The sequence below is a fragment of the Gymnogyps californianus genome, chromosome 1 (genome assembly GCF_018139145.2).
Source record: "Gymnogyps californianus isolate 813 chromosome 1, ASM1813914v2, whole genome shotgun sequence".
Lineage (NCBI taxonomy): Eukaryota > Metazoa > Chordata > Aves > Accipitriformes > Cathartidae > Gymnogyps > Gymnogyps californianus.
Genome location: NC_059471.1, coordinates 101,669,061 through 101,693,577, shown reverse-complemented (window position 1 = coordinate 101,693,577; position 24,517 = coordinate 101,669,061). Strand labels below are relative to the sequence as shown.

The 24,517-nt window shown below is 49.4% G+C and overlaps 1 protein-coding gene across 3 annotated transcripts in view; it reads right to left on the bottom strand.

Annotated features, from left to right (window-relative positions):
- RUNX1 (RUNX family transcription factor 1) overlaps window positions 1–19,717 on the bottom strand; it is a 72,880-nt gene extending 53,163 nt beyond the window's left edge. For all 3 annotated transcript variants that reach the window (XM_050915315.1, XM_050915314.1, XM_050915316.1), the window contains exons 1-2: window positions 19,041–19,717; window positions 13,770–13,926 (exon numbers count right to left, since the gene is read on the bottom strand). In XM_050915315.1, coding sequence (XP_050771272.1) covers window positions 13,770–13,926; window positions 19,041–19,310 — 427 coding nt within the window. In that variant the 5' untranslated portion in view covers window positions 19,311–19,717. The remainder of the gene's footprint in view (window positions 1–13,769; window positions 13,927–19,040) is intronic.
- Between the last annotated feature and the right edge of the window lie 4,800 nt (window positions 19,718–24,517).

Sequence of the window (24,517 nt, the reverse complement as noted above, 5' to 3'; positions counted from 1 at the left end):
AGGGCAGAGCACAAGACTCACTGCTTCCATCCAGTCTTTCCTCACAACTAGGGTAGGAAAAATTGCTTGGTAATGTTTATTTTTGCAAGAGCTTTAAGGTCAGAACCCTTCTAGAAAAAATAATGGAAACAGTAGCTTTTCTGGCCAAAATACAATACTGACCTTTGAAATGATACCTAGAGACTCTGTTGACGGGTTTGCTAGAGACTGTACTATCAAAAGTGCCCTCAAAAGTCACTGCTGATTTGACAGCCGAAGTCAGATGGATTAAACCAGTTGTTCCCAGCTCATGACTTTACAGGATTGCTTGTGAGATCCCCTGATGCTGTGCAAAGCTGCAAGAACTTAAGAGGAAGCACAAAGCATAATATTGTCCGCCAGCACCTGCTCAGCAATACTGTTCCTGGACCATCAAAAGGTGAAGATCAGCCTCCAAGACCCAAGCATCTGAAGGTGGTGTGCCCGTACTCTACAGTGCAATACAGGAACCTGAAGTCTGCATTCAGTCTGCATCCCATCTGACAGAGGCTGGAAGCAAAACGAGCAGTGAGCTCACATCTAGCATGATGAGAGACTATTTAAGTGGTCCCCCAGAACAGCACTGAAGGGCTCTAGAGGGAGCAATAGGCTTGTAAGCTATGGCCCCTGGGAATGTTTGAGAGGAACCAAGGGGGAAAATGAATCCCAAGTGACAACATGGTCACATGAAGCTCCTGTGTGCTGCTTTAGTCATCCCTGAGCAGTGTCATGACCAGATGGGTCTGGGGGTGGGAAGGCACACTTAAAATATAAGTGGCTGCATAGGCAGATGCAAAGGGGAATGAGAACAGACACGCTTTAGGGAAGAGAGGCCACATCTTGAACCTATCACTTCATTTTAATCCACTTCTTTCTCAGGCAAAAAGAGCCGTTGATTCCATTGATGAAGGTTCATCCAAATGAGGACAGAAAAAAATGGAGTTAAAGCTTCAGAATTTTGCCTGGGGGGGGTGGGGGTGGGGGGGAAAGGGAGGCCAACAGATGATGTGGTTACAATTACTATCTTTTGCTTTTGGGATTTATTCTGATGATCACAGATGTGTCATTAGAGTTGTTTTTTTTTAAATTGTTACAGTAAATTATTAGATAAAAAGAAGAAGAAAAAAGGGAAAGGAGCCAAGAATGCTTGTGCTGACAAGGACAAAAGGTATAGATGGAAAAATATGAAATGTAATGCACAAATGCAATACAAATTATATTACAGATATTTCTATTATATTAGTGAGAGACTTCCAGGTTCTAGTAAGAAAGATTGTGATACTTTTTTTTTTTTTTAAATCCAGCTTCTACTTTTTAGTGCTTATGTACTTACTTTTATTAAACCATGCTAAATGATCAATTTTATACATCTTTACAATTTCTCACAACATCTTCCTGGGCATCTGCCAAATTGAAGATGTCTACTGCATTTTAATAACATATCTGACTGTATCTCTGGGCAGGATGTAATACACACACACACTCGCATATGCATTTTCAAATGTCGACTATTATACACTGGGGCCAAATTTTGCCATTCTTATCACTTAAGCCCCTGAATACTCCAAATGTAATCAATAGGATGAGAAGGGCCAACATAATTTGACCCTTCATTAGTTAACTGCTGCTCATCATATGAGTGAAATATTTTTGTAGGTGTTCAAGTTGCATGTCCAATTGCAAAAAACCTGCACAAGTCCAAATTCTGTGCTCAGACGGTGACTCTTTTCTCCTGCCCCCGGTGACAGTTCCACACAGTCAGAATATAACTTTGACTGCTATGTTTGGTCCAGTGGCTATTTCATCAGAAAAAAGCTGCAGCTGAAGTAAGCAGCATCAAAAAAATAACATAATCTGTTTACCATCAGCACCACAGATACCACTGAATTTAAATATGAGAAAAAACTGTTGTTCACCTCATCCGCTACCACGCTGTAAATGGTTTACAAATTCTGACCGCCACAGACCAACGGTCCAAACAGATAAATGCGAACATGGGGAGATGTCAGCAAATCAGGGTGACTGCCCAAAGAAATGCAAGAATTGCCCATGCAAATCTGTTGCATGGGCAACGGATCTGTTTGTGTATTTATATGGATGTTTTGCGGGTGTAAGCGTGTGTCAAGTTGGAGATTTGGGAAATACACCCACTTGCCTCCTGCCAAACCAGCCTGGGTCAGCATAAAGGTATACTTTTGAACATTTCTGTCAAGTGTCTCACTCCAGGAAGTTCTTATATCTGTGTTTACATAGCATCTACTTACCCAGAATGAAATCTCCACTGCATTAAATCAATAGGTGTTTTGTTCTGGATTTATGTGGGGCCAAGTTGCCATGCAAATGGCCAAAAGTGGCCCTGCTACAAACTTGAACCCAGCTATGAACTCCTGAATTTGCTTTGCAATAAGTTGTGGAAAAGCAACTTGCTTCTGCGGGAGCGTGGCTGGTGCTGGCTTCTCCCCTTCCTTTCCTTCCCAGCTCCCTGCAGTACTACCGAGTGCTTAACCAAGACGCGCGCTTCACTCTTTTTTCCTCCCTGCCCATTCTCCAAGCCTTTTTCTGGCTAACAAGTCAAATGCTGTGGTGGAGAGCAGCAGAGCTGCCTGCCTCTCCTGCCGCAGCTCTGGGGACTCCGGGAGCTAGAAGGCTAGAAGAAGGTTGTGTCTGGGGTGGAATTGTTTCAAGGTGCTATTTTGGTGAAGCATATGTACATTTAACCTAAGGCAACACAGGAACTATATTAAGCAACCAAAATTACATAACTGAAATCAAGTAACATTAATAGAGATGCTGTCAACCTAAGCAGGCAATAAAATTGAATCTTACCTTAAGCCCATTATCTGGGTGATAAGGATAGTCTCTGACACTCTTCTAGAAATTGTCCCTGACAATCTTCTTATTTCACAAGTCAAAAACATAACCCTAAGTCTGCAAGCTGTGGACATGAAATATTTAAGCAAACAGATGCAGAAGCTGGTTCTATACTCAGTGTAACTTACAGCTGTTAAAATAAAGCTGACTCGGGCCCTCAGCAGCTATTCTAGCAGACACATATTGGTGATGCGCAGCAATGTTTTGTGCATGCCCCTTGTCATCAGGTGTACCAGGCATGCTACAAGACCTGTCCCCTACACTACACGTTTCCCTTTGCACTGGAGAATGCCCATGCAGGTAGCAGGTCCTAAAGTTGCTTTCCCCCCCGCTTTGCTGTGCTACAGTGGTACCAACATTCAAATCCCCTTCCTCGGAAAAAAAGGAGAACATCTTCCTGCTGGAATAAACAAAAAATGCCAGCACCCAGCATCCCAGAAATGTGTCACCGTCAATTAAAAAATCACATATTTGCTTGAATGCTGCTTTTTATCCATTACTGTTGCAACTAACACCTTTAGTATTTGATCTGAAGCCCTCAGAAGAGTGATTCTCCCTTGCACAAACAGGGATCACTCACATTCTCAAGCGTTGCAAGGGTGGGACTCAGCTCACTAAAACAGCCACAATTTTTCTCTCTTTTTTTGGCCCGATGTTTACATTTTAATTTGACAAGAGTTTGTGTGCAGCCAGTTTCACTTCTGCACTGATGAGCGGTTTCACTTCCCAGTCCCGTGTGCTGTCATGATGATACCGTCCACCGCCTCCTCCAGCCTTGCAGGGGCCTCTGTGCTAATCCCTTCCCTGACAGCCTGACAATGTGTGTAAAAGTGCAGCCGCCGCCGCTGCTGCTGCTCCACTGTTCACCTGCGAGGCACCTGATGGCCCTCCTCTGCTCAAGAAACTTGGATTTGAAATGCACTCATTTGAAATGTTCATGTCTAAAATGTTAGACGCAAGGCATCAGTCTCAATTAGATTCCTTCAGGTTCCTTCCCTCAGGTTGCTACTTCTGCTACCTTCATGTTGTTTTTCCTGTGAATGTGCTTCAGCAGAGATGCCACAAAAGCACAGTTTATTCTGTTTAGAGCAAAAAAACCTGTGGCAGTTGAGTAGCAGGAGATACCAGGTGTGGCTACTAAATGGTCATGGCCGTTTATCAGGAAGGGAGCTGCAGCAGAAGACAGGTAGGAGAATAACTCTGAGCTTATGGGAAAGGACATAAATAAACTAACTGAGGAGAAGAGGCATAGGGTCAAGAGATTTGGGACCAAGGTGGCAAGAAGGAGGTCTCTGAAGACAGGGTATACTACAATAGTCAGCTTAGGGTGACACCCAGTAGTTAACGTAGACATTAGTGACTTCTGTATGCCAACATCAACAATCCACAAACACACAAAACCACCAGGAATCCCCCTATATTGTGGTGGTGTCTAATTTCAGAAGAGAGACTATTTCAAGCTGTGGTAGGAATTTGGCTGGCAGGAACATTATTTGTACTTTAGCATCCTTAGGTCTAAGTCCTACGTAAATACCAGCTTTTAGGCTTTGTGATGGAGGTGTTATATGTATATGTGTGTGTGAGTGTGTGCACCAGAGTTACAACAATGTTTGACAATATAAAAAAAAGTGTTTTTCCATTCTGCTCTGAAAGACAACTCAAGTGACCTGTTTTAACTGAATTTTTGGGGTGGGATGCCTTCTTAGACTGAAAGCCTGCAGATCAAGTTTGCAAAATGGATTAAAGCATTAAAAAACGGGGATGGGGGGGAAGACCTTTCAATGGAAAAGCCAAGCAGCCTCTAACTATAAGTGGAGTTGCTGCAGTAACCACTACAAAATTCTTATGAACTTGGGTGGAGACAATAATTACAGCACAGGAAGAATGAGATGCTATGGGGTGCCCGGCCTCTGCAGCAGAGCGGCAGCACAAGGAGATTACAGTTTGAGTCTTAAAATGCAATGCTTATTGTTAAAATATTTTTAAGACTTGAAATGTATATAAGCAATTTATACAAATGTACATGTCACTAATGTTTGAACACAGATTTTGAGAGGGTGGAATTATTTTATCCCCACAGATGACTCTAATGGAAATCTCTGATGCTCCTATGAGTGGGCTACCCCAAAACCTGAACCTGTGCTTTCAAGCTATGACCTACTACGTATCAGAGAATTTTGATTTTTTTTCTCAATGCAATATCATTTTAGTTTTAAATAAAGTGCTTCTCTATATCGGAGTTTGGGCTGTTTGTGAATAAGCATTCAGAAATGACTTAGCCTCCACGAAGTGCATCCAACTCTAGGGTGGAAGGAAGAAACGATCATTCAGCAGACTGCTGTGTCACTGCTGAATGGTTCAGAGAAAGGGAAAAACAGCAACAGGAACACCAGATGGAAAGGACAGTTCAAAACGAAATTACTTAAATGCAAAGCTACCATCTTCTCACAGAAAATGCCTTGGGATCCTTAAGCCTAATAATAGTCCTTAACTCAGCTATAATTTCAAGCCATTAATAGGCTTTTTGAGGTAGAAATTATCACACTCATTTTATAGGCGATGAGAGAGACATGAAAAGGTTAAGGCCCAGATTCACAAGAGGATTTAGCTGCCTGAAGTGGGATTCAGGTTTGATTTAAATGCTTAAGTCCAAAATTACACCCCTCACCCCTCCCACCCCCCCATCCAGGTGGTGCCTAGCAGCAGCCGCGGTGGATATCTGAGGGGGCTTCCCCTGCCAAACAGCCCCATGCCCTCGAGGCCGCAAGCTCAGCCTCCAGGAAGGAGCATCTCAGCATGGTCAGTTGGCCCTGACCCGCAGCCTGAGCCCTCCTCTGCCCCTTCTCCTCGGGCAGGTTTGGTTCGGGAGCTGCTGCATGGGGCTCACCCACTGACAGCCTCTCATGGTGGCCCCTGCTCCTGCTTTAAGGGCATTAGGGCATTTCCCCAGGGACGGTCCCTGCTTCTCAGGGGGGTGCGTCTCAGACGTACGCTTCGCACCTCCCCGCAGGGCACCGTGGCCAGACGGCTGTGGTGGGGTGGCAGAGTCCTCAACACTGGTGGCCCCAGCACCTGCGGGTCCTCTGGGAGAAGAGGTCCTCCGGGCAGAGGGGTGGTGCATGCACGGCTCTTGGGGCTGGTGGCTGCAGCGTTTGGGGTGAGGGAAGCACCTTGTTCCACTTTCTTCTCCAAGGACTGCTTTTGTGTTTGAACCCATGATTTCTTCACCCCTCAAAGCCCTGTTCTCATCCTTTGCCTAATCGTCAGACCAGGAAAACCTTGGTGTAATGGGTATTGTGGTTTTTGGCGGATCCTATTCTGAGGCACCTTCATTTCATGGTGCATTGTCCTGTGAACCTAGAAAAAGCCCTCTGAGACCTGGATTTTGTCTCAGTCCTCTCCCTTTTTCCAGCACTGGCTTTCATTTGGGACCAGCCCAAGTCTGGCTACCTGTCCAGCCAGATGCTGGCATACCTCAGTGCTCTGGCATGGTGCAGGAGCTGGGAATAAACATGCTCCTTGCCCTACGGAGTGATGAAGATGATGACCTGTTGGCATGGCTGCAGGCAGAAGCATCAGGTACAAGGAACGAGGAAGGTGTGGGTTCACTGGAAGACCAACACGCTGCTCTGAATATGAAAGGCAAGGAGCGCTTTTATGATCATCAGGGCCATTTTAGCAAGCGAGGGACTTCCGCCTGCAGTGGCCTAAAGCAGGTGAACGCCAAAAGACAACCTGACAAGTCACTTCTTCAGTAGCTAGCTGAGCATGGGAGTGTGTACTGGGACTGTTTACTCTGAGTTCATTTTCTTAGAGGAAGGACTCCTCTGTGCTGTCATTACACTAATGCAATGCGCATTGATTTCAGAGCTCAGAAGAGGTCTGGGGTCACTCGATGGATATCCATGCAGTCAGTGATGGGGGAGATAAGACTGCCATTACGAACTTGGAACCTGCCAAGTTCCACCAGAGACAACTTTCAAATGTAGAGCAACCTCTGTGGCCTCAGATATGGACGTGGCTTTGTCAGAGTTGTGGTACATAAAGTCTAGCCTGTGGAAACTTTGTGGCCTTGCCAAAGCGTTTCCTTCAGTTCCTCCCTAAACTTCAGGGAACTGATGTGCATACACACTGCTCCAAGCACCGCCCCACTGAAGAGCTCTTATGGCATCAAGCCTTCAAAGCAGCTGCTTCCCTCCTCCTCGCCTCAGTCTCCAGAACCTCCTCCCTCTCCCCCACGCACTGCCCGCTCCCTCCCCGCACCACACAGCAGGTAGCTCCCTGTCCTCAGACGGAACGGTAGGAAAGGGTGGAAGGAATTTAGGATCGTTCCTAGCAGCACACTTTCGGGCCAAAACCTGCTCCTGTGATAAAGGCTCAGACAGGAATCCCAACCTGTGCTGAGAGGCAGCAGCTCTCAAAGGGGATGGGCAGGAAGAGCATCAATAGAGAAGGGAGGACAAGAGACAGAGATTGATGCAGGACAGAGACGAAGGGAGTAAGATTGATTTGGAGAGGCTGAGAAAACTGTGTTGAAATAATATGAAGGGAAAAACAGGGGAGAAGTAGGATGGGAGCAAAAGAGGTGGAGGGTCACAAAGCATTAAGGGAATAGAAAAAAAAATTTCTATTTTTTCACTGCTGCTAAAGGCTTTTTAGACGGAAACAGAGACTGATTCAGACTGATGAAGGTTTATGCACATGACTATGCTGGAAAAGACTCTCCTGACAGCAATTGTAAACCACTGATTTGCAGCATCCTCACTTCTGCTAATCCTGAGTGAGCTGACAAGAACTGCATGCCATAGGATAGTCAGCTGAAGTTCACTAGCCAGCCTGGAAGCCAGGGTCCTAATTTGTCTCTCAGAATGATTTTATTTTGATGACAAAATAGCAGCTGTTATTTGAGTTGTAATACAGGTAGATAGATATATAGGTACATAGATACACACAAAACTAAATATTTTTTTACCAGAACTCAAGCAGCCTCTGAAGGAGGGCACACTAAATAAAAAGCAAAATAAAAACAAAGAAAAAAAAAAAGCTGAAGGGCAAACAGATCTCTTGAAACTATGTAACCTTTTCATCTAGAGAGGTACTTTGTTTTCCCTAAGCAGTATCCTGGTAAGCCCAACTCCTTTCATCATGGCAAAAAAAATAAGAAAATGCTCAGAGGATAGTGTCTGCCTCATCCTCATCGTTAGCCTGAGTTTCAAAAATGTACAAGCACAGCTCTGCAGAACCAAAAAATAGATTTATTGTTATTGGACTGAGGGCAGTGGTTCAGCACTTGGCATGGCCACTGTTTACAGCAGTAATGCTCCCGGAGACAGGAAGTTCTCCAAATCGCTCTGCCATTATTTTTCTGCTGTTGACGCTTTCTGATCGAGAGTTTTTTCACCCAGACGCAATTTTAAGTAACCCAGCAGAGAGTGTTTGGGAGCTGGCAAAACCAGCCACAGTCATGCTCAGCCTCACGAACCACATGATGTTTTTCGAGTCAAACCCCCGCGCGGAGCTGCATCATATGTATACTTTCTTACACAATCAGCGATTCATGCAAACCCGGCTGCACGTAGCGAGTGTGTGCCGAAGACGACTCGAGCGGCACTGGCGTAATGAGAAAGTCTTCTCCCCTCCCCTCCTCCTGCCACTACGTCCCTGACAAAGGCCAGCACAGAGGCAGCCGTCGTCTTGAAAGGCCTGGGTTTGCTGACCAATCTAACGCCGACCCAGGCTATTTGGCTTGAAATAGGCATCGGCTCCTCTGTACCAGTGCGGGGAGTCTGCACGCTGAATTCTTCCACGGCTACTCGGTTTACACAGAAATCTCGATTAAAATTAATGACGCAACTAAGCAACCCTACGTCACTTAAAAATAAAATTACCGCTTCTGGCCTCTGCCTTTTAGAGGAAAATTCACCATTCAGACCAGACCGGAGGGAGAAGAGTCCTGTGCTAAACACCAACCCTCTAACACACACCCGGGGCGAGGACCAGCAGCTTTGGCCGCTGCCCGTGGGCGGCAGGACCGGCAGCGGCAGCCCCGGGCGAGTGGCATTGCAGAAGCCCAGCTTCCCCACCCCAAGGGCCGTGCCAGCCTTGCCCACGCCTGGCGCGATGGCAGGGCTGCAGGATGGCTCGAAGGAGCTGCCCATTTCTCTACGGCCAGACCGCCCTCCCGCCGGCCGTAGCGTCCTGCTAGTGCTGCAGGCTTATCAACCCGAAGTATAAATAAGCGGTTGTTTTTAAACTCTATCAATTGACTCTTTTTTCAGTTTTGATTGCTGTTGGATTTCTTCTATTTTTGTCCCGTCTGGCAAGCGCAGCTCATTGTTACTCCAGTATCTGATACCGCATCCCCTGAAGCATTCCAATGGCTTGGACCAGGACCCGGCCGGCTGCTTAATACTGATTTTACGATCCTGTTGAATAGCATCCTCCTCTGTTTTGCACATACTTTTATACTTTTGAATGCGTTTAAGTAAAAAATAAAACAATTTTTTACAAAGTGCTCAAATAATGCAACCGCAAGCTGAAGCTGCACAGAAGGAGCAAAATTCTGACTTCAGAAGACCAATAAAAATAATCGGACTCAGAATCCAGGCCAGTAATTTCTGGGTTTTAAGTATTTTTGAGATTCCAGATTAAACTGATTTTTCTTCCCCAAAATTATATCCAGAAGGAAGAGTCCTGATGGCAGAAACTTCTGATTATGCTTGGTAATATCTCTCTCTCATGTTCTCCTACCAGCTACACCTGTGAAAAAGGAGTACTTCTTTGGCTCTGTGGAAATTGAAAACTATCGCAAAACTTATTCATGACTCTAATCCCGATAGTTAGTAGGAAATATATACGTAGGCTTAATTTTCAGTCCTTTCCAAGACGCAGTTTTTAAAAAGGCCTTGCTGGAAAGCTATCACAAAGCTCCAGCTCTTAGCTCTAGATTGAGATCTTCTGCAGCGAGCCAAGACACTTCCCCATTAGCTGCTACTATGATAACCTATTAATAATTATTTTCATCTGGAAAACATGTTTATTTGTTGGGGTTTATTTAATGTTACGTTCTACAAAGAAGATAGTTACTGGGATTAATGATTCCATGAGGAAAGTATGTAATGCTTACTGAGCCACAAAGCTTTCCCTCTCCAAAATAACTGTTTATTTTTAATTTTATCCAATGAACTTCTATGGTGTCAAGCTTTTTGCATCAGATTTATTTCATCATAGTAACCTAAACCGGTCCATTATACATTAAGAAAACAGGGTACTTTGCAGTAGTAACATTTTGAGGTTTGAAGTGTTTACGAACGGAGGGAGAAAAATAAAGATTAATTTTTTTTAACCAGGTAATCAGGCAAGGGGGGCTGAGGTCAGCTGAAGTTTTAAACTACATTTTTCTTTCAGAAATTACTTACTCGGGCTTACAAGCCAGACGGGCAGGTTTTCCCAGTAGCATTCTCAAACTAGGGTGAGGAATAGTAACTCTGGAGCCCAGCCAATTCCAATGTAAATCTGTTTTGTTCGGGAAAGCGAGCCAAATTGCTTTCATACAACATCTCGATGTTTTGGGCGACCTGCGATATTCTCAGCTCCCATTCCGGGTGTCAAGAAAATCAAGTGCTTTTTTTTTTTTTTTTTTTTTTTTGTAATTCTGAACGACAGGCAGAGCAACGCGGGACAACTGCTTGCTGTTAGATACGAAACGAATGCTGAAACGCAGTTCGGTTCTTTAAGCTTTGGCCAATATTTGGTTGGTGCGTCTGCTCTGACCGACAGACAGGATCGGACCCCTGAATGGGGGGAATCGCTGTAACGCTCTCACAGTCAGTGCAGAGCTGCTTATTCACTGAGCAATAGTCTTACGTTTGAAACAGCTGTCAGACTGTCTTGCTAGATTTCATTTAAAGCCCGTGGAAGAAAATTTAAACTATTTATTAAGAATGTCAGGAACGACAATTTCCTACTCTCTTAGAAGGCAGAGAGCAGTGGCTTGCCATCGGTTTGGCAAGCCTTTTAATGGGGATAGTTACACGTGGGTGATAACCGATGCACAGGGAACTGTCACGGGTGGAAGCCGTTCCTTATTCTCCAGCAGGGATTTTAAATCATCCGAGGTACACAAAGAGCGCCCACTCTGACCGTAACCGACGTGAACTTTTCAATCACCGTTCACATAATACTCCTGGCATCGCATTATCACTGGTGGCAACTGAACTTATTCAAACTCAAATATTACACAGCAAACAAAGTTTCGGTTAATTTTCCTCTAGCAAAGTATCAAAGGAAGCAATGCCCTTTGAAGCAGCTACCTTATGCTTTAGGCTTTATACAAATTCAACAGAACAGCACCTCAGAAATCCCGTACCAAATGCAAACAATCCCCACCTTTGGAAAACAATCCCCTGTTCCAGGAGTAAACAAAAGCATACATTAGTCACTCGCTCCAAAGATGGGCGGCCAATGGAGGTGATGAGATTTAACCTCGAAGACTGACTAATAGCATGCAGCGTTCCCAAATCACTCCATCGCTTAAAGGATCCCGAGCACCTGAATATCACATGACAGAAAAGGTTTATGTCTGTGTGTGAGTGACCGGCTACTAGCAACTGCTTATAACAGGGTAAGGGGCTCAACAACGCTCCCTGCCAAGCTTTTCTGTATGAATAGGGACTGTTCTCTCTCAGCTGCTGGATTTTGACCTTGAAACTCACACACTTCACTGTTATGATTTCTAGCTTCATTACCATGGCCAGGAACTGAACTACAGGTTTGTTTTTATTAGCTTCTCCGCCACTTTGCCAGCTATTCATTTGAATCTTCTAAACAGTCATCTCTGAATCATAATGCAAATTCCATTTACTGAAAAGGTGGTACCTTTAATATAACAAATGAACATGTTTAATGACTGATACTTTTAGACATTACAGCATCTCTCATGTTTTCAGTAAATGGATATAATTTTCTCTGCATTACCCTATTATTATTCTTTGCTAGCATTACGAAGCTACGTTCTCAGCTGCGGGTGTTTTCCACCAAGTGCATTTTGAAGACAGCCCAAAGAACACGATTTAAAAGACATCTCCCTCTGTATCCTCAGCTAAAAATGCTGCAGGATACAGAGGGACTGGAGTGGTATTTTATTCTTAAAATGTATTTACTGCTTGCACCTACGTTTCAACAGGGCCATGCTCTTCCACAATTGCTGACTGTGTTTATATTGGAAGAATATCTACAGATGCATTTCTCTTCAAAGGCAAATCAAGGCTGTTGTGTATAATCAGGATAACTTCCTCGGTCTGAAGCCTGACCCATCTCCCATTTGGAATAAAACGTTTTGAGAGCGAGCAAGCGAGCAGAAGTGGGTCACCTTTGTAACTCTCTCCTGAAGCATGCTCGTAACTCCTTTTGTGTTTGTAAGAACCACGCATGCAACCACACATCAGGAGATGGCTTGGATGCTCACATGGGGAGAGAGGGAGGGGAAAATGGCGAGGAGGGGTCAGCGAGCCCTGAGTACTCAATCTGGTTCAGAGAGACACCGTCGCACAAACTGCTCAAAAAGGTAGTTAGTATACAGAAACCTACTTAACTGCAGTAGACACTATCATTTTGATTTGTGAGTGTTACAGCACTGAATCATCCCTAAACAACGCTGTGTTTGGAATACCATAATGTTACGTTCCGATTTTACTTAAAGATATGAATGAAACAGAAGAAAAATACGTAAGTAAATATCACATAAAGTCACATGGAAGATGCGACAGTTCTTCATTCTTGACCTTAAGAGAGGCTGATCTCTTTTCCAAGCTTTTTCTGAGCGCCAGCTCGCCAGCTTCTCTTCTGTGGGTTTGACTGAACCTCCCTGACCCACGCAAAGGGACTCTACTCAAAGCAACAAGGGCAATAATGCAAGAGGAGTGCTTAAAATAGTCTTGTAATAGAAAGATAAATATGATTGCTTGGAATTTATGGGGTTTAAGATTATGGACCGGAGCCAAAGAGTGAAGTTGCGAAGGGTCTTTCTGTTGATTTTACGGGCTTTTGGATCAAGGTTTATACACCTGCCCACTCACATGTGACATGAGCTGCACGTGTCAGGTACTATTTGCAGCTTCCTAACAACATTTTTATATAGTTCTAGTCTAAGTCAACTTCGATTCTTATTTGTTGTTTATGCTCATAAGGCCTTTTTATTTACATATTAGTAATTACTGGTTATCACAGAGATACAGCAAGTCAGATATTAAGCTCATCTGTTCTGTTCTGGTCTATCCTATTCACTTTGCAGGAGCACATTAAATAACAGGACTACTGCATATTGTTCTACATCTATTTCAGAGAAAGAAAGATCAGAAAAAGTGCCCTGTGCCTTCATCAGGTCATGATGAACCTGGAAATTTTTTAGACGTATGCAGGAATTACTTGTAATTTTAGGTTGACTCACTCTGTTACAGAGACCAGCTTTTGCAGAGAGTGCCTGGGAGCCCTGAGATGGTCATGAGTCTTCACACAAGCTGAAAATTCTTATTTTAAATTGAAAATATGCTATTTAAACTTAAACGTGGGTAATATTGTGCTGTTCTAAATTTGACAGGGCAGCTTCCAGAGTCAAAATGTGACTTGCTGTCTATGTGATATTTTTTTTCCCACGTGAGATTTTACTGTTTAAAAACTGAAGTAAGACGGAGGACGGGCTAGGATAAACAAGGACAAACATATAGCTAATTCTGTGCCTTTGGAATCAGCCTGTGCCAGATCTCGCAGCATTCCCTGCTGCAGAAAACTCGATAGATGCCGTCTTCAAATTCCCGCCACGTAACCAGAACTTGACATAACTGGTGAACATGACCGAAGTGTAGTTGAGAACAAACACATACCTCTTCCACTTCTACCCACGAATCGGAGGTCGTTGAACCTTGCTACTTGGTTTTTCATGGCGGCTGTGGCGTTTCTGAGTTCTGCAGAGTAGTTTTCATCGTTTCCAGCCATCACCGTTACCAGCGTCCCATCGGGCACGTCTCCCAAGGCCACCACCTATGAAATCAAGGAGCAGAAACCTCAGCTTCCTTACGTGACATTTAATTTGGGGTGCAGAAGATCAACAAGTAACATGAAAAAAGAGGAGAAAGCAGCAACAGTAAAAATCTATGTAGACTAAGAAGCTGTTTGGGGAAAACAGGAATCGCTTCCATTTCTAGTTTGCAGAGCTACAGAAAAGTTTTTACATTGACGCACCTCTGAAATACACGGCATAATGTGTACTCCCACATGAAAAATACATGAAATAAGCTTTCCAAAATATACTTCTGTAATTGTCAATAAATAAATTCAAGTAACAGGAACTGATTCTGGTCAGATTTACATCAGTAGCATTACTTTTAAGCGACAGCAGAGTCAGCACAATGATGGAAATGTAAAATTCAAGAGAAAACAAAACCGAGCCAATGATCTCATGGACGCAGAGGGCCAGAGTCCCCACAGCTGCACCAGTTCCCTGTCTTTTCCTCCCACCGCTCTGAACAGAGCTGCCCCAGCATAAATTCAGAGTAAGTCCATGGAAAAGCAGGCCTCAATCGAATGCTTAATCACAATGTACTGAACAATTTCTTTTTTTCCTTTAGAAGCATGAAAGCAAATCGTTGACTTAAGACCTCACCCGCAACCTGATGGATGGAAATCGTGATCTGAACTAATGAAATCTGCAATCGCTCAGACAAAGGCTTTCACCTGGTCCGAAATGCTTGTGCTGTAGCTCCTTGGTGCCAGCATCTATCAAACAAATATTTAGGAGCACAGGATTCACTGCATTTTTGATGCAATGTGCTGAGAGATATATAGATATCGAACCTTGAATTTTCTGACTTGTATCTACAATGTTCACGCCGGTTAAACGATGAAAAATTTTATTTTATCTTATCTTGTTGAGCGGGACTGAATTCTCAAAACAATTTTACCCTGCTACAATCGAATGGACGTCTGGTGTGTCTCTTGATTTACTCTGGCAAAAGTAAAAGCTTGAATTAGGTCTCCCATCATACTTTTTTTAGAATCCGTTGCTGTTCCCCCAATTAAGTCTACGGTAGTGACCTCAGGACTACTTCCAAAAAAAAAGAAAAAAGAGAAAAAAAAATCTAGCTAGTTTTTATTTCCTCTTTTACACATTCTAAGAGGAAGTAGTCCTGCATCATGTCCTCTGAGTTACAGCTCGATATTTTTCCTTCCTCTTAGCGTTTTCTAGCTTATGTCCATGCAGTTATAATTGGCTGAAACTTGTCACGGCCCGGTCTTATTTCTATTAGTTTCTAATTACACGTGTTCTTTCCAAACAGGATCAGCAGCTCCTTTACTTGATCTGTCTCTGATGCTTATTCCCCAGCCGTAGCTACCTCCCATAACACGAGAGAGGTCTCCAGCCTCAGGTATTTCACAGCCTTTCCTTCTATAGGAGGCTGCGTTTCTCACTTCAGTGCTCTCCCATTTGTCACCGATAACCCTCATTTTCACTTCCACATGTAAAGTTAAAATCACTGTGTCAAAATTCCCTCTTTACGTATCTATTTCAACTTCCTCTTTCCCATTCCTCTGCGGCCCAGGCTTTTAGGTTTTTGTTCTCCTCTGTGTGCCGTAATGCATTTCTGTGGCCTGTGCTTCGCTTAGCGTTGCGCTTTTCGAATTTCCCTGATCTTGGCACAAATTAGTCCCTGCTTGAAACATTTAAGCTAGGAAGTCTTCTCCTCGCACAGCATTGTGTCATGAGGCACGCTGGCTCACAAGATCAGCAACTGCGAACCCAATGCACTCGCCCAGTTCTTAAAAAGTTACCGTAAAACCTTAATGGATGCACATATATTAAAGGCACAAGAAAGGGAAAGGGGAAAATCGGGGCATTACCCTCACCTCCCTGCGATGCAAATGTTTGCATATTCATTTAAGGAAATATATGCTAGCATTTTAAGGGACGAAAAACCTTCGTGAATCCAGGGTCAGTTGTCTCTTACAGGACAAATATTTTAAATCACCATTTTCAGATTACACTGAAGGCAACCTCAGTGATAAGACGCATGAAGAAAGTATTAGAAACAAGTATAAAAATTACACAGCCCAGAAAAGAAACTAGAGTTAAAAGTCACAGACAATAGAAACAGAAATACAAACATTTACATTAGAAAAAACCACTAAACAGGTAAGTTGGGACTTGCTGACTGGAGTTATCTAGTACTTTGTTGTACTCTTTAGCTCTTAAAAATAGTATTTCCAGAGAAGCGAGAAGAGTATCAGAGTTGCAGCACTGCCAGGTATCTGAATTACCTACTTCTGCTGCATCAATCAAACAAAATTGGCCTTTTAAATTAAGATTTAGATTCTTTCTTAACAGCGTTTGGACAATGAATCTATATGGCACCTGATTAGAGTTATTATGTATTATTTTCTAAGTTTCTTAGAATCATTCTTTATTTTAGAAAAAAAAATAATGCATGGAAATGATAATTTTGGTTTGAAATAATATCCTGATCCCAAAGGTCAAACATAATGAGTGATTTTTTTCTAAGGAAATGCGAAGAAAAAAACCTCTCTGTCTCTCTCTTTTTATCGATGCAATGGTTGTTAGCAAATACTTGATAAAACTCAGCCCTTTTTTGTCAGGTGCAAATAAGACATTGGCAGCATAGGAATGACCTGAACTGAATTTTCTAGTTCCTGTTCCAAATGATCTTAAAAATTACGACTTTTAAAAATGCCTTTGCGAATATTCAATATTTAGTATAAAACCAATGAGATTGTTTAATATGTGGCAAACTATTTCAGGACTCATTTCTCAGCGGTCCACAGCGGGAGCGTTTGGCGGGGGGGACGGGGACAAGGAGCACCGAGCGCCCCGGCAAGCAGGTGCCTCCCAGCACAACATTTCAGGAGCTCATAAGGAAACCTTCTCCTGGTTGGGGTTTGCGTTGGTTGGTTGTTTTTTGGTTTGGTTTTTTTTTTTTTTTTTCTCTTGCGTATTTCTAGGTTAAACTATCTCAGTGTTACAAACGCTTGCTTTCGTCTGTTTGGAGAACCTGACCCTTTACTCTGTTTGCAGAAGTTGGGAGCGGGCTTGCTAGTTACAGCGGAGGGCTGCGCTAGCTGCGGGCGGGGGGGAACGAGAGATGAGAGCGGCGCTGGATCTCTCTCGAAACCCACCCCCGGGGTTTGTTTTCCGCGGGCAGTTTTCACATAACCAGGGCAGCCGCCTGCCGCCAGAAGCCCCCCTGCCCGGGGAGGCGAGGGGGAGCGGGGCCCCGATCGCTGCCGGACCCCGCGGCTCCCGGCATCTCGGCACCGGGGCGAGCCGGGGTCGGGCGGCGGCACCGCTTTCCGCCGGCGGCTTGGGAGACCGGGCAGGAGCGGGAAGAGCCGCCTCTTGTCCCCCTCCCCGTTCCTCGCCGGGAGATGACCGGGGCTGGGAGGGCGCCCCGGGGCACGGCCACGCGTGGCACGGCGGGGAGCCGCCGCGGTGGCCTCCGGCCGCAGGGGACCCCCAGGAGAAACACCGGGCTCGTTTGGGGACTTCGCTTATCTCCCTTCCCGGCGGGGCGGGAGCGGGTTTTCACGCCTGTTCCACACCGTAACTTTGCCTTCCAGGAGGAGAGCTTCCCGAGTAATTAGCAGCAGTTGCCTACTGCGTGGGTGACAGCATAATAATTATTCTAAATGTGTGAATTTAGGAACTGACCCTGCCGATTAGTTCCTCCCTCTCCCCAGACTCATGTATGCGTAAAACAAGAAGACTCTCCAGACATAATAAAACTTTTCCCTAAAGCCGCCTCCTCAGCAGGATCTCCCAAAGCTCTGGGAGCTGAACTGATTCCCTTCTCCCTCTTTTCTCCTCCCCCAAAAAGCCATCGGAAAGACTCGGCTCTGGTCGCCTTCAAAAAAGTTGTGCTGACGCGGTCGGACTCTAGCAGGGACCGCAAAAGAAAGCACGAACTTTACAAATCCCGACCCTAAATCTAACCCCGGGGCTCCTAGGGAGCTGCATGTCTCTGCGGCTCCCACCTCGGAGAAGAGGACAACGAGAATAATTACCTTTTCCCCTCCCTGCTCGGAAGCGTATCTACATCAGTAGCAAGAAAACCAGCGCATTGGAGAAGTCAGCGACAGACCCAAGTCAAAAAAGAGCGTGACCAAGGGGGGGATGAATTTTGCTTGACCCCGGGTAACGGGAAAGCAGGCCGGGTAAGGGAGGAAAGCGCGCAGCTTTCTGCAGGGCTCTGGAAACAGGAGAGAAGTCCAAGCGGCCGCAGGGTCTGCCCAGGGTAGGCCCCGACATTTACTATTATAAAAAAAACCAGCCAAAAAAAGGAACGATGTGTTTTCTCCGAAGAGCCCCTGACAGCCTGGCGGGGGGAAGCCCGGCACCTCCGGAGCGGGGCCGGCCGGTGCCGCCGGGCGCTCGCTGCGGGCCGGTCCGCGGCGGCGGGCGGGTGTCCCGCCGTCGGTGGCAGCCCCGGCAGGGCGCTCCGCCGCGGGGGCTGCCTGCAGAGGAACCCGCCGCCGCTGTGGGCGGCTTCTGGGGGAGCCCGGGGCTCCTTCAGTTCCGGGACGCCTGCATCCGTCCGCAACGGGCTGCGCCGGCATCTGCTCCGCAGGGCAGCCAAACTCCTCGGGCCTTTTTTTTTTTTTCTTTTCCTTTTTCTTCTTCTTTTTTTTTTTTTTCCTTTTTCCCTTGAGCAGAGCCGCCTCTCGCTACCAGAGTTATGAATGGGCCGGAGAGGGAGGCAGCGGCTGGAGGGAGCCTGCGCAGCCCATCGCATGCCCCAGCTGCCGCCGCCCGCTCCTGCCCGGAGCCCGGGCGAGAGCCGCGCCGCGCCCGCTCGCCCCGCGTCTTCCCACGCTGCCGCGAGTGGCAGCGCCCGCGGAAGGAAGGATGGAAGGAGGCGCGGGGTCGGCTGCGACCCGCCGCCGGCCGCGACGTGGCCTCCCCGCCGGGGCGAGCCGTCCCGCCCGGCCGGCCGGCCGGCCGAGTCCCGGTCCGGCTGCGGGCCGGAGGCCGGGGGTCGGCGCCCCGTGCCCCGCAGCGGCGGGGCGCGCAGCCTGCCCTCCCCTCCCCTCCCCTCCTCCCCGCCCCTGCCCCCAGCATCGCGCTTTTCGGGAGCCGGCAGACGTACCTTGAAGGCGATGGGCAGCGTCTTGTTGCAGCGCCAGTGGGTGGGCAGCACGGAGCAGAGGAAGTTGGGGCTGTCGGTGCGCACCAGCTCCCCGGGGTGATCCGCCAGGACCTCCACCATGCTGCGGTCGGCGCTGCGCAGCTTCCCCGGCAGGGCGCCGCTGTGCTCGGCGCCGGGCAGCGGCAGCGGCTCGGTCATCTTCCCCGGGCTCAGCGTGGTGGAGGGCGGCGTGAAGCGGCGGCTGGTGCTGGTATCTACGGGGATACGCATCACAACAAGCCTTTTGAGTGAAAGACCTCCACAGAGTTTTTACAAAACAGCGAAACGAGCGTAACTCTTCAGCGATCTGCTCTCTGGGGACCAACATAAACGGATACAGGCTGAGGACCCGGGGGAAACTTGTTTCTACGCCAGTCCCCAAAGTTAATTTTTTGCTGAAGGCGGCTGAGATAGCGAGCGCGCCGAGACTTAACTCTTGGCTTCCTGGCGCGGCGGAACAGATCACGTTAATCCGATAAGCGAAAGGGTCGTCCGTGCGGGGCTTTACCGCGACGCCTGTGCATCTAGTTTGCGGCCGTGACGCAAAAAGTGATCGGGGGGAAAGCTCCTTCCAAACTCCCAAGCACCGTGGAAAAAATTAGGCAAGTCAAATACAAGACGCGGTCAGAAACACATGCAAAGCCTGGGCTTCCCAGAGAGTCAGTTGCCTATCAGTTTCTTCCAGGTGATTTCGCTACAGTCCCAAGAGAAAACAAAATACATCAGCGTCTTCCGTAGGCAAAATTCGCTCTTTAAGAGAGGGAAATTCGGGGTCAGTCTTCAGAGAAGGCAGTACGCGAGCTAGACTTTCTGATCAAAGGTCAGCTGGCTACAACTGTATATATATATTCACGTACACACACGCACGCACACACACATATACTGTACTTCATAAAATATTTACAATATAATCTGTAGAGAATTTAAACACAACAGGAATCCATTAATGTTCTCTGCGAGATTTTTTTTAAGCAGCCTTGAAAATCAGCTTCAGTAGTTTGGTTCGCGTTGCTCTAAGAGTACTCGTGTCATGACCTTTCAATCATTCTTGCGCAAAAAGAAAAAAGAAAAGAAAAAATAAAAGCTCAGTGCATGGCATTCAAGCTTTAAATCTCTATCTTTGTACTTGTCTTTGGTATAATGTGTTTCATCAATTTAAAGAAAGGTCGCAGCCGATCGCAAGCTCTGAGGCTAAGAGGTCCACAGCTGAAAACTTGGGTTTGGGGATGTTGGTTAAATTGTGGGTTCTCTCTGTGGTTTTGTGTGTGCAACAGCGCTCTCTCTCTCTCTCTCACGTCCTCCTCAGCAGTCAAACCAACAGTCTGCAAGAACTTCGGCAGTCATTGCCAACTCTTTTTTTTTTTTTCCCCCCCTCAGTATCTGAGGCAGTCTTCCTCTAATTCGGCCACAGGAACCGGCTGCTTAACAATAGTTTAACCGCAGCAGGTGGAAGCCTGCTTTCGGAAACATGGCTTTTCTCTCGGCCGCCTCCAGCCAGCGGGATGGATACTGCCAGCCTGCGCGGAGAGCCCCCACGCACACGCACACACTGAAAACCAAAAGCAACCAACCAGCAACAGTAAAAAAAAAAAAAGATTAAGAAAAAAAACCACCCCAAAACCACTACTTTTGAACGAGTGAAAGCTTTCCTTCCGCAAAAGAGGAGGTGGCGGCGGGCGGGGGTGGAGGAGCCGCTGACCCCCGCGGAGAGAGACGGAAAGAACCGGGGAAGATCAAACCCCCGAAGTTGCCAGCCAGGGTTAGAAGTGACAGCCTCCAGCCCAGACGACCGCTCAGAGAAAGCGCATTTCCACAGCGGAGAAGCTCTCGGGTCTTCACGTGAGCCGCGGGGAACGCAGGCTTCCTGCCGGCCGGCCGGCCGCACACAGCGCCGGGGCTCCGCCGGGCCGGGCCGGGTCGGGTCGGGTCGGGCCGGGCCGGGCCCTGCCGCTCCGCTCCGCTCCGCTCCGCGCCCCGCCGCGCTGGGCTGGGGTCCGCGCCGCCCGCCCGGCGCCCCGCCGCCCCGCCGCCCCGCGCCCGCCGCCGCCGCCGCCGCCGCCGCCGGGATGAATGGAGGTGGCCGGGAGCGAGTTGGCTGCGGCGGGCGGAGTGCGGAGGAATGTCATTCCCCCGGCTGCTTTGCATACGGGGAGGGCGCCGGCCAATCACAGCCCTTTCCGGGAGCAGCCAGGGCGCGGCCGCGGGCCAGGGGCTCCTGGAATTGGCGCGCCCGCCGCCGCCGCTGCCGCCGCTGCCGCCGCCGCTACCGTGGGGCGCGGGGGGTGAGCGCCGGGTCGGCGGGACGCCGCCGACACCGCAACCGCGGACACGCGCACCCACGGGAGGACCGCGGGCTGCCGCTCCCCGAGCCCGCCGCAAAGGCGCTGGCGGCGGGGCCCGCCGCGGCCGTGTGCAGGGTGCTGCGCGCCTGCGGTTTGCCGGGGGGTGTTAACGGCAGCCTATGAGCGGCGCGACCCCCGGCTCTGCCTGGCCCCGCCACAGGTTCCCCCTTGTCTTTCCCTTACGGACCACCCGCCCCCGAGGAGCGGCTGGTGCCCGCAATGTGCCCGCAGCGCCGCGGACACCGCCCCGGCACACGCCCTCGCCCCCCGGCCGAGCTCCCGGCGGGGTTTGCTCCGGGGCGTTCCCTCCCCGCAGAGGGGGTCGCAGCCGTACAGGCGGCCGCCTGGACCGGCAGCCCCCCGAGGCAACCGCCGCCGGGCTAGCGTCCCCCGCTCGCCCCGCTGCTTCCCGCCCCCGCGGACACGGACGCAGCCCCGAGGGGCGCCCATCGCCGCTCGACATGTCGGGGTGGCCGCCGGGCCCCCAGCCGGGCGACATTCCCGCCCCGGCACAGCCCAGCCACCGGCCGGGCCTGCCGGCAGCACCAGGCAGCAGCGGGCCGCCGGCGCCTGCCCCGCCAGCCGGCCTGGGCCCGCGGAGCCGGTAACGAGGATGCTGGGTGGAGGCGTGGCTGTCCTTTCGGGCTGGATTGGGGTTTTGGTTGGGGGTTTTTTTTGTTTGGTTTTGTTGATTTTCTTTCTTTTTTCTTTTATTTTTTTGGTGCTGGTCGCGAATGTCGTGGGCTCGCCGCTGGCGTGACCCGGGCTGGGAACGGGGGGATCCCGACCCGCTGCCGCCGTCGCGGCGGAGCCCCCGCCCGTCGCCGCCGCGCTCTTGGCACAGGCTTGGGGTTCCCCCCGTGAAATTTCACACCCCTCGTTCGCCCGTGTCTCCTCTCCCCGCCACGGTTCCGCCATGTGCCCGCCGCGTCCCCGCCGGCACGGCCGCCCCCGGGACGCCGCCTCCGCCAGCTCAGCAGCCGCGGCGGCGGCCGGCCGCGCTCCCCCGGGGCCGGGCGGGCTTTGAAGAGGAGCGACAGCAGCTGCGGCGGGGTGGGTGGGAGGGCGTGCGTGGGGTGGGCGCGGCCGTGGAGGGGACACCACCGGGGCCGCCTTCCGTCGCGGGGAGCCGGGCTCGGAAAGGGCCGCGGGGACCGGGCCGGGGCTGCTGCCCGCCGCCGGGCCTTGCGCAAGGCGGCGGCGGCGGCCCCGGGGGCGGCCCTCGGTGCAGCTCCGCGGCGGGGCCGGCAGAGGGGGCCCGCCGCCCGCCGTCGGCCCGGCGGAGGGGAGCCGGGGGGTGTCGCGGCGCGACCCCGGGGGACGACAGCCGCTGCCTGTTCGGCCCGCTGCGGCCAACACAGTCCGTCCCCGCCAGAGCCCACGGCGGGCTGCTGTCCCGCGGGGGACGCGGCCCGCCGCATCCCCTGGGACGCAGTTCCGGGGGGAAAGCCGCCTTGCGCGCCGGCTGACGGGGAGCCCCCGGCACCCACCCCCCACCGCCGCCGGCTTTCCCCCACACCGGGGCGCGCAGGGGGGAGCGAGGACAGGACAGAGGGGATCCTCGATTTTGCCGACACCCGCTTTGGAAACGCTCCGGAGTTGGGAAAATAACTGTCGGTACGCGTTTTGGCACCCCGCGACCTGCGGGGATGGCAGCAGGACGAGCTCCTGCCATTTACGCTACCTGGTTTACACGCAATTAAACTGAAAGCAGGCTGAGTGCCCTGGGTGAGAGAAACCGGCTTTTGCGTCCCCGGAGCCTGCTGCCGGGGAGAGGGATGCGCCGGGTGCCCTGCGGAGCAGGGCTCCCTGCGCGGAGACCCGCGCAGCGCAACCGAGTTCAGGAAGCGGCGCAGCCGCCTGCCACCAAATTCCAGGTACAAGCGCCAGGTGGAGGTTTCCTCGCACCCCTCCAGTGCGGGTCAGGAGCACCTTCCCCTCTGCGGCGGGGTTTGCAAGGCTCCGGCTGCCCCGCTTTGTCCCGCCGTCCCTTTGCGGGGGGACCGGTGAGGCGGCGCCGGGCCCGGGGCTGCCCATTCCGGGGCTGCCTATCCGTGCCCGGGGCTGCCCCGCGGCGCCTCCGCGCCGGAGGGTTGCAGCTTCATCTTCGCATGACCTGCCCCCTTGCCTCCTTCCCCTCCTTCCCCTCTGCCGAGGGAAGCGGGGCCGGTTTTCTGTGCTCCCCCCAGCGCTGGGGTGGGAGCGCAGACCGGGCAGGGGGGCTCCGCGGGGGCGGCAGCGGCAGAGCGCGGCTCAGCCCGCTCTCCCGCCCCACTTCCAACAGGTCCCTGTTTTAAGCAGGCGAATTTGGTGCAGAAAGTTCTCTATTTCACACCAAGTTTCTGTGGTTTGTGTGTGTGTTTTGGTTTGGTTGGGTTTTTTTTTTAATTCCGTCTCTTACACGGTTACTTCTTTCTTGTATGAAATTATCCCGAATTTAAATCATGAGGGAGAGGCTTCCTTCTGTTTTAAGGAAAAAAAAAAATATACAGGCAAATGGCTGTTATAAACTACAGCTTAAAAGCCATCTGGGGTATATTAGTGGCTGATAACTTTTTACGGGCATTGTAGAGATAAGAAGAGTTATTTTAGTGATGTACGTACATCTACATACATCGCCTAAAATGTGAAAATACACATATAGTGTTTGAGGGTTTTTTTAGCCAAGAGGTAGGGAGTATTTTGTATTTAAATTAATGAATATGTTCTCAGCTGGATTTCACTCGCTGCTTTGCATCCCGTCTTAATCTGAACTCCTTATAGTAAATACAAAATAAACCCGATCTATTACACACGTGGATAGTCAGAAAGATACAGAATGCCACGATTTAACAGAAGACGCAGAAAATACTGCATGCTTACGGTTTTCTATAACTTAGCAGCGTTATCAATGCCGAGATGAAGGACGTTCATGTAGACTAAAGGTGACAGTATTCTTTTTTAACTGCACAGAAGCCAAGCTTTTGCAAGGGAAGTTAAGGAGTTAAGTAAGAGAGGGTAGATAGGGAAAATACCGTGGTGAGGATATTTTGATACAGATCGGGCTATATATTTTACATGCCCATTAACACTAACTGCACGTGGATTGTTTTTCTT